The sequence below is a fragment of the Chiloscyllium punctatum genome, chromosome 17 (assembly GCF_047496795.1).
Source record: "Chiloscyllium punctatum isolate Juve2018m chromosome 17, sChiPun1.3, whole genome shotgun sequence".
In the NCBI taxonomy this organism is placed as follows: Eukaryota; Metazoa; Chordata; class Chondrichthyes; order Orectolobiformes; family Hemiscylliidae; genus Chiloscyllium; species Chiloscyllium punctatum.
The window spans coordinates 89,302,268-89,319,804 of NC_092755.1; the positions used below are offsets into that span (position 1 = coordinate 89,302,268).

A 17,537-nucleotide genomic window follows, 5' to 3' on the forward strand; every position below is an offset into this window, starting at 1 on the left:
CTGGAGATCAGAGTTGAGAGTGTGGTGCTGGAAAAGCACAGCAGGTCAGGCAGCATCCGAGGAGCAGGAGAATCGATGTTTTGGGCATAAGCCCTTCATCAAGAATGAGGCTTGTGGGCCAGAGGGCCAAGAGATAAATGAGAGGTGGGTAGGGTTGCAGGGCAGGGATGGGAGTATAGAAAGCGATAAGTAGGTGAAGGTAAGGGAGGTGGTGAATTACAAAGTTAAAGATTTGATGCATCAAGTCATATTACCCAAATATTGTACCAATCTGGGTGATTATAGTATTTCTGTCCCCACTAACCATCTAAAAATTAATGATATCACATAACCATTCCAACCATTTCAGTTCTAAAATCTTAGACATTCCTTAATATTGTGTACACTTACTGAACAAGTAATTAAAGACAGAAAAGTATAAATGGTTTTAAAAAAATAGAAGTTTTATTCATTGAGAAAAATGTTCAAATTATTGAAAACTTTGAGAATCATACAGATCAAAAACAAACCAAGTTAAAAATATATAACACTAATGAACCAAGATGCTTTCCCAATTTAAACTGAAAAAGTTAAATGAGTGTAGTAGCTGAATAAACAACCTTGGTAAGCCAGTCAGACTTGCTTGTAGGAATTTTATGCAATCGTCCCCACTATATTACAGGTCATTATCTAGATTTATAAATAGATTATTTCACATAGCATTGAGACACTTACTCCATTTCAAGTATATCAAGTTAATGCCAATTGAAAGCAAAAAAGATTCCCATCTGCTAAAAGTGTGTAACATTGATATCAATATTCAAGCTTTTTAAGCAAAGATCACAATTTCTCTGTGAACCCACCATAACAAAAATAAGCTACTGGAAGTGGAAACTGCAGCCTCTCACTGGTCAGCATTTCATTTTTTTGCATTTGCTTTCCTTTCGCAAGATTTTCTGCTTATACAACATGCACAGTTCAGTCACACTAATTCACATGATTCCTTTAGGTCAATTTGCGTAACAAAAATAAACTGCATAAAAGACGTTCTTTGATACCAGTATCAGTTTTATCACTCAGTCACATTCCAGGATAAACATGGTAATATTACAGGAAGCTCTGTAAGTAGACGGTACCAATTAAACAATTCACTTTCCAAAAACCCGAGTGTCAAAAGGTGAGCAGATTTAATTTGGAGCATTTGAACCAGAATAGAGTACAACTGCAATGTGTTTTGTATTCCTCTCCTTGTGCACATGTAATGTATAATGATTTGGCATCTGAATACAAGTTGAAATTTACAGACATCTTATCATATAACCAGAGTTAGAGTCAGGAGTTCCTGTATAAATAGCACTTAGCAAACCTTTAGTATCGATTGTTCTGGCTTGTCATTTCAAATCTAGGGGTTACTGGACGTTTATTAGATGAATTGACCACTTCTTTGATTTAAATCCAATGACATACTACATCAGCAACTCCCCGATTCACATACTTTCTGCTGCATTTTTAAGATCAGTTCCAACAAATTCATCTGCAAGGTCAGTTCCTATAAAATAGAGGAACAAAACCATTTAGAACTTGGACCACTAAAAGCTTTGCCAAATATCCAGCAAGGCCACAATGTCCTGTCATTGATAATGTGCCACAACTGGCAGAAACTTGCAATGTTGATTGTTTCGATCTCGAGGTGAGGCAAGTTTGTGGACAAAAATAGCCAATACGATGCTTTCAAAAAAAAACTGCAAAAATGTAAATTTGCACTGGATATAAAACTTACACTTGAAATTTGTTAATCTTGTGCTAGTTTGGAACAATTCACCAGAAATTAGCCAAAATTAATCATACATACTCCAGTGAGTCTCTGATTTGGGGAAAATGTCCTTCCTGCAGTTAGGAAACAAAATTCTACATACTTTTAAAAATGTAATGCAACTTATTTTGGTAGGAAGAATGAGGTCACGTATTCTTTGAAAAGCAAGTACCTAAATGGGGTAGAGGTAGGGGCGGAGCAAGGGCACAGTTACACAAATCACTAAAGCAGTGATAAGGCTAATAAGGCCATTAAGAAAAATAAAATCACTGTAGTTAATGTCCACAAGGACAATTGAAAATCAATTTAAAATTTGAATAGAAGCTCAGTTAGACTATGAATACGCTGATCACTTCTGGTCCCTATATTTTAAAAGCAAAATGGCACGGAGGTGGCTCAAAGAAAACCATCATGAGAACTGAGTGATTACTTCCCATGTAGAAGATGTTGCGAGACAGGCTCTTTCCCTTACAAAAACCAAAGAGTGAGGAATGGCCAGATACAGGTCCTAAAAATTATGACAGCAGTAGATGTTGAGGGTAGGATCAGATGCTGGGGTCATAAGATAACAGTCAGTAAATATGGAAGTCCTTTCCTATTACCTGTTTCAAATTGAAAGTAAAAGTTAATATTATACAAGTATCCCACTAAAACATTGCTTTTGTTGGCTCCTAACAACCAATGCTACAAGCAGCTATTCAAACATTGGCCTGACTACAGTAGACAGCTCTCATGTAACATGAACCTGGATATTCATAGATACTTTCCACACCTTCATTCAGGGGATGCAGGCTTTGCTAGTCAGGTCATCATTTATTGCCTCAGAGAAGATGGTGGTGAGCTACTTCATGAACCATTGTAGCTCATCGGATCAAGAATCCCCATAATGCTGTTAGGGAGGGAGTTCCTGGATTTTGATCCAATGACAGCCAATGATACACAGTGATATATTTCCAAGTCAGGATGGCGACTGGCTTGGAAGGGAATTGCAGGTTCCCTTGTATCTGTTGCCCTTGCCCTTCTAGGTTATACAGGTCATGGGTTTGGATCTGACTAATGGGAAGCGGATCTGACTAAGGGGAAGCAGACCAGCTAAGCTATTTAGAGTCTCCCCCTGTGCTTCCAAAAGTTTCTCAACAGTAAGAAGAAAGTGTAATCTATGGCATATTTTTCTCCCTTCCTAAGAGGGGAATGGGACCAATCATAACATCGATACTTTCAATCAGTTCAGCAGGGTAGTCATTAAACCCAGGGCCTTTCAGCCCAACCATTTAGGATAAACTCTCAGCCAACTGGAAAGCTGAGTAACAGTGATAGTGTGGCTTTAAAAATTCACAAAGAACATGAATATGAATAGATTACGTACACACACAAGCACATTTTATTGTACTATTGCTGACAGCAAGTCCATGGATAATCAGCCCTAGTAACATCATCAAGCTCTGGTAACAAGCTTCTCAGCAAGAATGCTCTTTGTCCTGTTTGAGAGTTGTCTTCTCACCTTCTGTTATCCAAATACACAAGTTAACAGTACAATATTGACATAGACTTTTGGAGAGCAACTCAGGCTTGGAAATCTAGAAGTAAATGTTTTTTTTAATATATAAAACCCATTAGCATTAAGTGTAATTGGTAAGCAAAGTGACCCAAAAAGTAAAGATTATACTAAACATCTTTGAGAGGAGAGTCACCTGAGGGTTTGTAGTAATGTAGAATCCTGGAACACCAGCCTTCTCCAGGGTGTTCTGCTGGTCAATCACTTTCTGATCTAGCTCCAAGACTATCTTCTCATCCATCATCCTTTGCTCATCCTTAACTCTCTGCTCCAAAGCCTAGCAGGGAAAGAAAAAAAAGTGTTATAGAGCTCAAGCCTGTTTGGGTTAAAAGACAGGAGAAAAGAAAAAAAAAGAAAATCACTAGCTCGGTTCTAAATTTTACAGCAATGGCAAAGGAATGTAATTGTTAAAAAAATTAAAAAACAATTAAGTATTGCAAACCCAAGCCTTTGTTCGTTTAACCTTACTAAATTTTGAATGCAGGAGAAAAGTCACATTGTCTATTTCCCTGATGTCTTACAACAGTCAGACTACCCATCAGCACTAGTAGAGGTCTGAAGTAAATTTCAGACTGAAGACAGCTCTCTCGTTATGATGACTTGAAATCAATAAGTGACCAAAATTTAACAAGTGAAACATATCCAATATAGTTCAACACTTAAGAATTAGCCTCTGTATGTTAGCTCATCTTGTACAAAAACATTAGGCAAATCTAAAAAGCTTGGAGAAAGGATTAAAGCCATTGCAAAAGCAGGTTAACTCAAATCTTTTACCTCAAGCTCCCTTTGCTGTGCTGCACGGAGCACTGCCATGTTGTGGGTCTTGCAGCTCTGTAGTGCCTCCTTGTGTTTTTTCAGCAACTCCTGTTTAAGCGCTTTAAGAAAATTTATTTTGTATTTTTTTCTTGAAGGAAATTTTATCAAGTACAATATTATAGTAGAACTGCTCCCCCCTCTCTCCCGCCAAAAGGGACTGTGCTGGTTTCCAGATCAACTTGCAAACTATGAACCTTTCCTTACTAAAAGCAGTGTACCAGCTGTTTTGATGTTGATTCTATAATGGTTCTGTGAAGTGCATTGCAATAAGAATATTTCACGATGTAAAATGCATGTTACTAGAGTTTTAAATTTGTAATAAATAGCAGAGATGTTAGAAATCATCATTTTCTCCCTGCTATAGGTTTTCTAAGTGAGTTGCTGCCAATCTGTTCACATTAGCTATCAACAAGGACCTCTTGCATGTGATGGCATTATGCAATATCACAGAATTAGACCAGTAATCCAGAGGTCCAGGCTAATGCCTTATGAAGACATGTTCAAACCCATCAGTTGGATTTAAATTCACTTAAGAATCCTAGAATAATTCTGGTAACGTCTTTGGATTAGTAAACCAGAATACCTAACTAGTGCCCAGGGTTCAAGTCCCACCAAGGCAAATAGTGAAATCAGAATCCAATAAATGGATCTGGAATTAAAAGTCATCTTCATGGTGACCATGTAACCACTGTCAATGGTAGTAAAAACAGTAGTGAACTTTAGGAAGGAAGTCTGCCATCTTTGTGATGTTTGGCCTGCATGCGATTCCAGACCAACAGCTGGTTGGCTTTTAACTATGCAGAGACCCTTCTTCAGAACCATGTCTGTCAAACCTGCTGAGTTTCTCCAGCAATTTCAGTTTCATTAAACAAAAAAGATAATCATTGTTGGTCATGAAAATCTATATCTGGGTCACTAGTGTTCTTAAGGGAAGGAAATCTGTTCTTAGCTCACCTGACTTACCTGCAAATTATCAAAATGTGCCATGAAGTGGCCTAGCCAGCTACGTATTTCAGGGGCAACAAAAAGAAACTCATTTTAGTCCTACTATACAGAATATATTAAAATAAACAAATAGTAATGCTAATAGTCCGCTGGGTTTTTTTGTGGTGCAGTGGGTAGCCTTTGAAAGGGAGCATCTCGGCTCAAATTTCACTTCAGGATTTGACAGTAAAGGATGGTCGATTAATAATGCTACCAAACGAGATAATGTTAGCATCACTGTTGACAGCTCGAGGCTACAAGGAGTGCTAAAACACACGTTGTCACAGCAACTAAAACACCTCAAGGAACTGGTTGGCTAAGTTGGCTATGCTGTCAGCATGGGAAAGGTCAGTGCCAACTACATAGCATTCATTCTCCAGCTGTGGAGGATTTGGGATCTGTTTCTTCACCCTACACATTGTTGTTGGCCTGTAGGTCAGCCCAGCCTTCAGGCAACTTAAAATAAATATTGGTTCCTGCACCACAATGCAGAAGTCGTAAACAGTAAAACCTGCTCATCAAATAACATACTGGCAAATTCAAAATGCAGAACTACTACATTCAATTACATTATTTTTGAAAATCTGTTTTCTTTCCCCTGGGTAGTCATTTCTGCCAAAAATATTTACTGTGTTTTAGCAGAATCATTTGAGAGCAAATGTAAATGCCTCCTCCCCTTTTCATCTGTTAAAAGTTCAATTTTCAATCTGGGACATCCACAAGCATGCTACCTCTGTGCTCACTGTGCAGTTTTAGACGCTGGTTGTAGAGATTTTTCTCAGTCAGGTGCTGAATCTCGAGCAAACCCTGTACAATCTCAAAGACAGTGCCATCAATCAAAGCCAAGGCCAGATTACTTAGTGTATCGTAGGATAATCGCTGCTGGCATGAACTAAAAATAGAAAGAAAAAAGCTAAACATTTAAACAGTCAGGATGCATAGGAAAAGAAAACAAAGAACACTTCAGGCAAACTTTTCATCCTAGCTTACAAAAGTACAGATAAAAGAGACTTAAAATGGTTAAAACCATGAGGCAACCAGACAGTTAATGGAATGATCTTTAAAACACTTCATGGAAACAGATTAAATGGACAAATTGGTCAATGAGACAGTAGGAGACAATAATACATGTATTAAAAATAAGTGTGAATTTTCTTCTCATTATCACTGTTCTACCCTTTTTAAATACTACTCACCTGTAAATCCCTATAGTATGGAAGTGGGCCATTTGGTCTATCCAGTCAACAACGACCACACACCCCCCTCCCCCACAAAGACCATCCCATCTCGACCCACCCCAGTACCCTATCCCTGTCACCCTGCATTCCCCATAGCTAATTCACCTAGCCTGCACATCTCTGGACACTATGGGCATAACCAACCCACTTAACTTGCACATCTTTGAATTAAGGGTGGAAACTGGAATACTCAGGAAATCCATACAGAAGCAGGCAGAATGTGTCAAGCTTGCTCAATCAATCGCCCATGGAACCCAGATGCTGTGAAGCAGCAGTGACAGCCACTAGCCCCTATTGACAGTGGTTGCCCTGGAATGGGAACTTTTTCCTGTTAATTAAAAAAGGAGACTAGCTGCTGCCGCCATCAAATGGCAAATCAAAAACAATACCCAATTGCTTTTCATGGAGAGCTACAATGAAAAAAATTCAAAAAAGCAAAGATATTGTTTTTCTACAAAACATTTCAGACTGTGGTGCCCAATGTTCAAACAAGACCTCAAGCAGGTTAACAGTCACCACTTGCTCCTAAAGGATTATCTAGGCACAGAAAATGCTGCAGAATATAGACAGACAACCAGAGTAATCACCACAACAGCTTACACCCTAGCAGTTGGCAGACACTTTGGTTGGGCCCAGAGCAGATTCAACAGGCATCTCTAGCCCTGTCTAAAGTCCTATATTGAAAGGTAGGAGACTGGAGTGCAGCCATTCGAAACATATATCCCCCATTAATGAAACATAGGTGCAGAGCTGGACCATGGACAGATGCAAACTAGAAAAGTTACAGGCAGTTTGGGACTTAGTGAAGTTACTTCGAATCTTTTCTACTGAATTGCCCTATGCAATACTTCCACTAAAAGTGCAGTGGATGCTTCCAGCAATTGCTCATCAGCTACATCTCATTATTGGATTCAATATCAGAGTGGAGAATGCAGTTTTACTCAAGGATACTAAATTAGATTTGATTTTTAGATGCATCAATCACCTATTTCAAACCAGAAAAGCTACTAGATTTCCAATAATGCACAATTACGATAGGAAGGTGGCAGAAGCATTGGAAAGGTGCAGAGGAGATTTACCTGGATATTGCCAGGTATGGAGGGAAGGTCTTCTGAGGAAAGGCTGAGGGACTGGAGGTTATCATTAGAGAGAAGGTTGAAAGGTGACTTAATAGAGACATACAAGATGATCAGAGGATTGGATAGTGACAGCCTTTTTCCTTGGATGGTGATGCCTAGCATGAGGGGACAGCTTTAAATTGAGGGGTGATAGATATAGGAGAAATGTCAGAGGTAGGTTCTTTACTCAGAGTAGTAAGACCATGAATGATAATAGAAGAGGTTAGATGGACTTCAAATGGATTTCACAAGTCAGGTGCAGCACGGAGGGCTGAAGGGCCTGTACTGCGCTGTAATGTTCTTTGAGAACAAAAATTTGCATCCTTCAAATGATTCACGTGTTGTGCTCACGAGATGGTGAGGATATAGAAGCAAACATATAGAAGTAGACAAGTAGTAACTTCCCTGTTGTCCACATGCAATAAGAAATGGAAAGATTTGATTACTGAACAGATTCTTTTTTTAAAAAGAAATTGCAAGAGGGATATTTTTTGTTGAACTGATCCAAGGTTGCGTTTTGCTAGTTGGGAGCAGCTTTTATTGCCCATTTCTATTGGTCATTACATGTGCTTTCAAATTAGTGACAACTAAGCTTTACCTTTAAAATGAACTGAATGATGGGACAAGAGATGATATTTATCAACAATTAAGGATAGAGACAGGATTCAAAAATACAGAGCTGGAGACTTCCAAATAGAAGTTTGGACATTCAAAAATCAGAGCCTTTAAACCTCTTGCACAACCTCATGTCTCAAAATGTTTTTTTTTTTAAATGTTAAATTCATAGGATATGGTCTTTGCTGGTTGGGCCAATAGTTAATGCCCATCCCTAATTGCCCTTGAAGGTGGTGGCAAGTTGCGTTCTTAAGTCACTGCAGACTACTTGGTGCTGTACATGTACCTACAATATTTTAGTCAATGAGGGGCACTTGATAAGGCAAATATTTTGTGCAGAGCAAAATCCCAGAATGTAATATTGGCCAGACAATTTGTTGCGATGTTGATTGGAGGATAAAATATTGGCTTGTGCACTGGGATAACTCCCTTGTTGATCTTCAAAATAATGCCAAAGTGATTTTTTGTCTACCTAAAAAGGACAGACAAGGCATTGGTTTAACAGCTCATCTGAAATATTGCATCCCCAAAGCAGTGACCTCTTATTACTACACTGATGCTTCAACTTTGTTTTATTTAAATTTTAAATTTTGCACTCTAAGACGTCAATGCATAAATCAATTACCAATTCTATGTTTTACTGGCCATTTTAAATGGAAGCAGCTGAAGATGTATAAAGCACATAAAAAATACAGATTAAAGGGATTTAGACTTATTATACATGTTTATCAGTCAGATTTTCAAATATCGGTAGACTAGCCTAAACAGAGTCACAGCATTCAAGTCCCACCTGCTCCAGAGATGAGTCATAGCATTTCTGAACAGGTTGATCAAACAGATCTAGAAAATGTTTCAATTCACCGAGTTGCTACCTTGATAGGTCTTTGACCAGGCTCTGCAGCTGAGAGAGAAGATGATAATGCTGTTCCTGCTGCTTAGCAATATCCGCTGGCTCTTTATATACCTCTACAGTTTTATTCATCTTCAAATGTTTCATGAGGAAATCATCCCAGTAATAAGATACTAGTTTCTTTCAAATAGGACTTCCCACTCCTAAAACAGAGATTTAGAAATAATTTCTTGTGTTGTTAAGAGCACATGGTCAAAGACTTCATTGTTAATTTTTACAAGAATAGATTTTTCTCTTTAACATATTTGACACAACTACATATTTGCACTCTTATCGAATGTAGAAGTGAATTGCCTTACTAATCCTCCTGTGGCCCAAAAATTGTAACGCAGAGACCAAAGGAGAATATACTTTTAGTTCAAAACACCCGGTTTTCCATCCCCACCACCTCCTACCTTAACTAATTACCAAGTTAACTATCACATCACCATTTAAGCCACATGCCACCCATACAATGAAAATTATTAGCTGTTCCCCTTGCCACTCACTTCTGAAACTGCAAATTAAAGCTCAGGTTGAAAGAGAGAACAACTGTACTTCACATCAGGGCAGCATTCAATCAGAAACAATACTCATGAATCAAGCAAAATTGAAGGAGACAGACCAAAGAGGGATACTCCAAGGCTGGAGTTACACCAGACACATGGGCAAATAACAAGTCAAAAAATCTGACATCATAGTGAGGGACTCGTTCTTCATTCTTATTATTTGAGACTTCAGTAGAGATGTTTTATTGACTATAATATTAAGTTTGGTTGCAGAGTGGAAATGCAATTCTTTTCACCATTTGCCAGATGAGACTTGAATTCCTATGGGCCTGACAGTTTATTATAAAAACTGCATCATGTGTACATGCTGGCCATTACAGTACTCAAAATCTAAGCAAGGTGCACAAACTGCAACTCCTCTACAATGCAAATGGATCAGACGCAGAAGCAAAGTTAGGCCACTCAGCCCATTAAAAGCAGACTCAATGAGATTATGACTAATCCTCAACTTCACTTACCCCACAACTCAATTCCTTTACTAATGGTAGCAAGTTGAGAAGATTTGTAGCTCAGGTTGAGGTTCTGGATGTAGGTTTGCTTGGACCACTAGTGCTTCATCTTGAGGCTCACTGATGATGTTACCTAGTATGGTGACGAAACATCTGAATCCAAACCTTCCAGCTCAGCAAGCAAACCTACATCTAGATCCTTTACCAATTTCAAAAAAAAAAAGTCAGTCTTAAATATGCTTCACAAGTCAGCCTCAAAAGCCCTCAGCAGTAAAGAATATCACAATCCTCAAGAAATTCCTCCTCAGGTCTCTCCTTACTGGGCAACCCCTTACCCATTTGGTGGGAGAGTTTAGAACAAGGAGAAACAATCTTTCCATATCTACCCTGTCAATTCACTTAAGAATTCGACATGTTTCAATATGGTCACCTCAAATTCCAATGGGTACAGGTCCAACCCTATACACAGTCTTGTTTTGAGACTCATTACAGTGCACAAACCAGCTGTCCTTATTCTGACATCATGCCAACAAATCCACTTCAGAAAGTGTTATGGAGTACTTCCAGATATCCCAATATTGTGAAAGGCACTATTTAAACAGAAGTTCTTTCACTTGATAAACCATTACTTACAACTGGCACATTACAGATACACACATCAGTTGAATCAAGACAAGCTGTATCACCTTCACATGATCTATAGTCTGGAATTCTTAAAAACTGGGTAAAACATTAAAAAACATCAGTAAACAATAAATATTTTGGATTTAGGGTTACCACTCTGGTTAAATGCAGTCCTGGGGATTTAACCCACTCAAAATGATTTTCACTCTATCTCAGGACATGTGACAATAACAAAATCACATCAGGGAGGAGAAAGTGAGGACTGCAGATGCTGGAGATCAGAGCTGAAAATGTGTTGCTGGAAAAGCGCAGCAGGTCAGGCAGCATCCAAGGAGCAGGAGAATCGACGTTTCGGGCATAAGCCCTTCTTGAGGAATGAGGAAAGTGTGTCCAGCAGCTAAGATAAAAGGTAGGGAGGAGGGACTTGGAGGAGGGGCATTGGAAATCACATCAGGACCTGCTACCACCCCTAGCCAGTCAGGCAGCCTTATTTCCTACTCCATCACTAATACTTTAAATGTATAGTGTTTAAAAGATCATTTTGAAAAGGCCACGGTTCCTGTTTTCTCTATTAGCAGTGTTTACAGTAAGAGGCAGACACAGGGGGGGAGAGATGACAGAGCAATCCAGGAGGGTGAGCAACACAGATTCCTGATTAAATTGGTGCGAGTCAATGACTCTGCTCATTACTAGTACAAGTCACACAATGCAAACTAAATCAAAAATAAAAACATATCACCATTCTGCACCCTGACTCAATCCTTAAATAATACAGCAACATAAAGACGGAGTTATACCATAAAGTGAATACTTTCCGTTTTCACACAAAGGAGAACATCGCTCAAAAGAAGTCACATTGATTGTTTCAAAGTCAGAATTTGTTTTTTGTTTGAAAACCCGCAGCTAATCGATATACGCCAGAGGTATTTGGAAGGAAACTCGGTGTCGGGCCGCAATCCTAACGGATTTAACCGTCTGTCTTTCCCCGCGCCTTGCTACTTCCGCCATCTTGAGTGTGGCAGCCTCCACCGGGCTTTTCACGGCGTCCCCCAACGTCCGCCATCTTGAGTGTGGCAGCCTCCACCTGGCTTTTCACGGCGTCCGCCATCTTGAGTGTGGCAGCCTCCACCGGGCTTTTCACGGCGTCCCCAACGTCCGCCATCTTGAGTGTGGCGCCTCTCAAAGTCCGCCATCTTGAGAGTGGCGCGATCACGTGATGTTAGCCTAAGGGACCCCCAATGGTTCATGTGGGAAGGTGGATCTAAATTGAAAGGAAAGGGAGGGTGAGTGGGAATAACCTGGAGATGATGAAAGTTAATTTTTTCAGAGACCGCTGGTCGTAAAAGGGAGTCTTGATATAGGGTTGGCTGAGTTGCAGTTATTATTAATGAACCTACTCAGATATGTTATTGCATAACTACCATTGCATCACAAGAATCCATTGGTTGAGGTGATCTTTTGCTCTAAAGGGTATAAGTAAAGGGTATAATTGTAAAGGCAATGACTGGGGTGATATATAGGCACAAGAGTAGGCCATTCAGCCCACTGATCCTGCCCCTCCATTCAATATGATGACGGCTGGACAAACATTTCAATCCCTTAACCCATTCCATAATTCTGAATGTCGCTAGTAATCAGAAATCTGTCCACGTCCACCTTAAACATCCTCAAAACACTGAGCTTCCACAGTCTTGTGTACTACCAAATTCCAAAGTTCACAACTCTCTGAGTAAAATTATTTTGCCCCATCTAGGTCCTTAGTGGCATCTCCCTTATTTTTAAATTACGCTCCCTGGTTCTGCGCTCTCCAACCACTGCACAACTCATTGAAAATGACAGGACAGGTTGAGAAGGTGTTTCATATTCCATACGGTGTGGCCTGTGCTTTCTCAATAGAGGCATTGAAAAGCAACGGAGTTAGGTTAAAATTGTAGAAAATACTGCGCTCTGCTGGAGTATTGTGTCCATGTCTGGACACCACACCTACTTTAGGAAAAATATAAAGACAGTGAGAGTGCAGCAAAGGTTTCTTAAGTTCCAGGGGTAAGGACCTTCAGTCACATAGATTGGAAAAGTTGGGACTTTCTTTTAGAGAAGGTTCAAGGGAGATTTAATAAAGCTACTCAAAGACATGAGTGTTTGGCAGTGTAGTTAGGGACAAAATCCCATTGATGGTAGGATTAAAGACAAGAGGGCACAATCTGGAATGTGCTGCATGGTGGAAGCTGGTTCAATCGATATTCAAATGGGAATTAGATTATTATCTGAAAAGAATGCAGCACTTTGGAGAAAATTCCTCAGATGTGATGACTGATGGCCTCCTGTGCTGAAACCATTCAGTAAACTGGATGGATGAGGGCCGAAAATCAAGTTTAATCTGCAATTTGTCTTACTGAGCAAGTGCAAATCCCCAGAAGCAAAGCAATCCCTTCCACATTTGTAGGGTTTAAGGTGATTAGTCCACTTTGTTTCTGAAGGGAACATTTCTCACTAATGAGCAGAATTGCTTGCTTCTGTTGTAAGTGCAACCTTTACCTGGAGGTTGGCTACTCTCCACCCCCGAGGCTCCTGATGAAGGGCTTTGGCCCAAAACGTCGGTTTTCCTACATCTTGGATGCTGCCAGACCTGCTGTCCTATTCCAGCACTACTCTAATCTTGACTCTAGTCTCCAGCATCTGCAGTACCCACTTTCACCATGTCAGGGCCCTTGTTTGCCCTAACCTTGTTTAGTAATGATCACACTGATTGTGACTGGGGCTGAATAGCCTACTGTTGTTTTATGTGATTTGGAGGATAGCAGCGGTTGAGGGTGCTGTCTAATGCAAGCTGTTCTGTTGCACCTGATTTATTCTTCCATTTTTAAATCTTTCCAGTCTGGTAGGAACAGGAGTAGACCATTCAGACTATTGAGTCTGCTTTTAAATGCACTTTGATTTTTATTTACTATTCCTGTTCCGTTCTTTGGACACCATTTGCAGCAGGAGACCTAGGTTCAGGTTCTACCTGTACCAGAGATGTGTAATAACATCTCTGAACAGGATGGTAAGAAAATGTCTTTGGTGGCTCAGCACTGCTGCCTCAAAGCGCCAGGCTCCCCCAGGTTTGATTCTCAGCCTTGGGTGACTGTCTGTATGGAGTTTGCACATTATCCCTTAGTCTGTGTTGGTTTCCTCTGGGTGCTCTGGTTTCCTCCCACAGTCCAAAGATGTGCAGGTCAGGTGAATTGGCCATGCTAAATTGTCCATAGTGTTAGGTGCATTAGTCAAGGGCGGGATTACTCTTCCGAGGGTCGGTGTGGATTCATTGGGCCGAAGGGCGTGTTTCCACACTGTAGGGAAACTAATCTAAGGAGTATCTTTAAGGGAATAGAACTGGAAGAGCTTTTCTGGTGACATCCCAAAAATGCATCACCACGCACATTTCTGGATTAAACTCCATTTGCCAGTAAGATCACGGCTGATCAGTTTGTGTTCCAACTTCCACATCGTGGGCGGCACGGTGGCACAGTGGTTAGCACTGCTGCCTCACAGCGCCTGAGACCTGGGTTTAATTCCCGCCTCAGGCGACTGACTGTGTGGAGTTTGCACATTCTCCCCGTGTCTGCGTGGGTTTCCTCCGGGTGCTCCGGTTTCCTCCCACAGTCCAAAGATGTGCAGGCCAGGTGAATTGGCCATGCTAAATTGCCCATAGTGTTAGGTAAGGGGTAAATGTAGATGTAGGGGTATGGGTGGGTTACGCTTTGGCGGGGCGGTGTGGACTTGTTGGGCCAAAGGGCCTGTTTCCACACTGTAAGTAATCTAATCTAATCTAATCTAATAATCTATCTATCCTTGGAAACTCCCAACAATTTGACAGTAGCAAATAAAAGTGCCCCCCATACATTGAAATTCCCAGAAAATACTTAGGCCAAGAGGACAAGGAGAGAAGCTGTAATAAATTCGTCTTTAAAGGGACTAGAGAAGACAGCATCAGATGAAAAATTCTCGGGTTGATTTTATTTCCTTTTCTGGAGTTTACAGTAAATGATAAGTGTATTTTGTTTGAAAAGTTTGAAATGATTATAGACACTGGCTGAAGTGGGGAACAGCTGTCTTTTATTCAAAAATATACTTCATTCATAAATAGAAAATAGATATATCCATACAAAGACATGAGAGCAGTTCGGTTCTGTACAGTAGGAGATGAAGAAAACAAATGAATGCTGAGGTTTGATGGAGGAACAGCGCTTTTGGAAACATCTCTGTTCACCTTGTCTCCTTCCTCTCTGTTACTGGGAGGTCGGGTAAACCAACTCATGGTTACTATAGAGCTGCCAAAACTGGTTAGGGAACAACCCTCTGGAAGGTGTGGCTGGTCTCGAAGGGAGGGAGCAGACGACTGCATAGATTAAATAAGCTTTGCAACGCAAAACAGCAAGCGACGCCGAACAGGAAGAAGAGTTCAGATATCCGTGAGGAGGTCTTTTTCTTGTTGTTCCATTAATCGGGAGTTGTGATGCATTCTGCAAGGAGATGAGTGTCTGGCCACTCGGACAGAGCCTTTTTCTTTGTCCTGAAATTTCCATGGAATCCGACCGTCTTTAAAACTTGCATGAAGCCCTTGGTCGTAAATGGCCACCGCGACTGACACAGAACAGAAAGCCACAACATGGTAAGCAATGGTTTAGACCCAAAGTATTTGGATTCGCATGTATTAAAGTCATTCATTGTGCTATCTGCTCTGGCGTTCCACTGTATCCTGTTAGTCTTGCAGTCAGCTGCTTGCTGCCAGTCCATCTGACTCCCAGCTATTGCCATGTCTCATAGATTGGCTACAATGCTTTACACTGTAAAGGGTTCGACCTGGTTTGACTCTGTGAAGTATCCAGCAACTACGTGTTTACATCGCACATTTAACATGACGCTGCCCCAAGATGCTTCAACCAAAAAAAAATGCCTGTTCAGAATATTGCTACTGACTTGTGCTGTGAACTTGGTTTGTAAGTGGCATCTTAAAACAAGGGAAAGAAAGATGGTGAGGTTTGGGGACGGAGTTTGGCAGCTTAGGACCCTGCTGGATGAAGACCAATTCTTTCTACTTTTAAAGGGTAACCACTGTTGAGAAAGTGGTATACATAAAAATAAAGAGCCCTCCCCACTTTATCATCAATGTAATCACACTATGTCTAAGAGGATTTTTTTTTAGATTAGATTAGATTACTTACAGTGTGGAAACACGCCCTTCGGCCCAACAAGTCCACACCGCCCCGCCGAAGTGCAACCCACCCATACACCTACATCTACATCTACCCCTTACCTAACACTACGGGCAATTTAGCATGGCCAATTCACCTGGCCTGCACATCTTTGGAGTGTGGGAGGAAACCGGAGCACCCGGAGGAAACCCACGCAGACATGGGGAGAATGTGCAAACTCCACACAGTCAGTCGCCTGAGGCGGGAATTGAACCCGGGTCTCTGGCGCTGTGAGGCAGCAGTGCTAACCACTGTGCCACCGTGCCGCCCACATGCCATGACTTGAAGTATCTTGAGGTGTTGTAATTGAACTTGTAACTGAATGATGCTCTTGAGAAATATATTTCAGTAAGGTGCCACCATGCTGTTTGGATTTGAAGTTCTTATGCATTGTATAAGAACTTCAATTTGAGGGTTTTACTCTCAGCATTTTACTTTAAAAAACAGCTTATTCCCTGCTGTTGTCAGACTTTTGAACAACCCTCTCCTATATTAGAGTTGATCTATCTTTGCATCTTCACTGTAGCTGAAACGCTATATATTTTGCATTCTTATTTTATCACCCTGATGTACTTGTGTAATGTATGATTCTCATAATAATAATAATATCAATTAATAGAAGATACCTGAGCTCAGGTTTCCCATTAAATCTCACTGTCTGATTCTCTTTCACTTGCTCTCACTTTTTTTAAAGCCCTCCATTTTGAACAAACTTTGCCTTGCTTTTGTTATCTGTTTCTTTGGTCCAGTCCCTACTACTTTCATACATAAACGCCTGTAATTGGTGTTTTGACCGTGTTTGTGACTGCACGATATGTATGAATGCAATACCATAGTTGCTACCATGGATAGGTTAAAAAATGTTTGTAACTATCATGCCTATATTGTGCACACATGCATAATGCCACATGTTATTTGATGTGCTGTTACTAACACTGGGTGAGCTGGTTGCTTGCTTGCTAAGAGTTTATTTTGATCCTGGTGTTTTTAAAAAAATTAGCTACCATAACCGCCTTATGATTTGAGTGAAACAGAAGTGTTATACCCTTTATAATGAAACAAATCAAGACTTTTTAAATAATAAGAATTGTCATATTAAGGAAAAGCAGCTTACTATAGATGCTGAAAATGTGAAGTATGAACAAAAGATTGGAAATAAACAGCAAGCTAGGCAGCATTTGCTGTAGAGAGAAACAGAATCATACAGCGTGGAAACAAACTCTTTGGTCTAACTAATGCCTGATGAAGGGCTTATGCCCAAAATATCGATTCTCCTGCTCCTCAGATTCTGCCTGACTTGATGTGCTTTTCCAGCACCACACTCTCAACCCCCAACTTATGCATGTCAAGTTTCCCAAACTAAACTAGTCTCATTTGCCTGCATTTGGCCCATTTTCCTATAAACATTTCCTATTCAAGTACCTGTCCAAATGTCTTTTAAATGTTGTAACTGTCCCTGCATCTACCACTTCCTGTGGCAGTTCGTTCCACACATGAATCACCCTCTTTGAGAAAAAATTGCCCCACCAATTCCTTTTTAAATCTTTCTCTCTCACCTTAAAATTATGCTTCTAGTTTTGAATTTCCCAAACCCAGGAACATCAATGTTTCGGGTTGGAGCCCTTCATCATCTCCTGATGAAGGGCTCCAGCCT

General features: G+C 40.4%; 2 protein-coding genes across 7 annotated transcripts in view; one reads left to right on the top strand and one right to left on the bottom strand.

Annotated features, from left to right (window-relative positions):
* Positions 1 to 422: 422 nt before the first annotated feature.
* dgcr6 (DiGeorge syndrome critical region gene 6) lies at positions 423 to 11,697 on the bottom strand. Of its 5 annotated transcripts, none has more exons than XM_072587843.1 (6): positions 11,447 to 11,697; positions 8,991 to 9,171; positions 5,891 to 6,039; positions 4,122 to 4,222; positions 3,484 to 3,624; positions 423 to 1,528 (listed from the first exon to the last, which is right to left on the bottom strand). In XM_072587843.1, exons 2-6 carry the CDS (start codon positions 9,113 to 9,115, stop codon positions 1,451 to 1,453), a joined length of 594 nt encoding a protein of 197 aa, XP_072443944.1. In that variant the 5' UTR covers positions 9,116 to 9,171; positions 11,447 to 11,697; the 3' UTR covers positions 423 to 1,450. The 5 variants fall into 5 exon arrangements, with proteins under 5 accessions (XP_072443944.1, XP_072443942.1, XP_072443941.1 ...); XM_072587841.1 differs by having other exon boundaries at positions 5,879 to 6,039; positions 11,547 to 11,694; XM_072587840.1 differs by having other exon boundaries at positions 5,879 to 6,039; positions 11,447 to 11,693.
* Positions 11,698 to 14,828: 3,131 nt separating this feature from the next.
* Positions 14,829 to 17,537, top strand: part of hps4 (HPS4 biogenesis of lysosomal organelles complex 3 subunit 2) — a 52,118-nt gene continuing 49,409 nt past the window's right edge. Inside the window, exon 1 of one of the 2 annotated variants that reach the window (XM_072587859.1) lies at positions 14,829 to 15,300. In XM_072587859.1, coding sequence (XP_072443960.1) covers positions 15,260 to 15,300 — 41 coding nt within the window. In that variant the 5' untranslated portion in view covers positions 14,829 to 15,259. The remainder of the gene's footprint in view (positions 15,301 to 17,537) is intronic. The other variant, XM_072587858.1, reaches the window with a different exon arrangement.

Bases quoted from the DNA above. Each gene is read 5' to 3' on its own strand.
- dgcr6 (XM_072587841.1), bottom strand. From the start codon at position 9,115: ATGAAACATTTGAAGATGAATAAAACTGTAGAGGTATATAAAGAGCCA. The intron at 3,625-4,121 runs GTAAAAGATTTG...TTTCCCTGCTAG, and splicing joins CACAGCAAAGGGAGCTTGAG to GCTTTGGAGCAGAGAGTTAA. The intron at 1,529-3,483 runs GTGACTCTCCTC...TCTATTTTATAG, and splicing joins ACATTACTACAAACCCTCAG to GAACTGACCTTGCAGATGAA.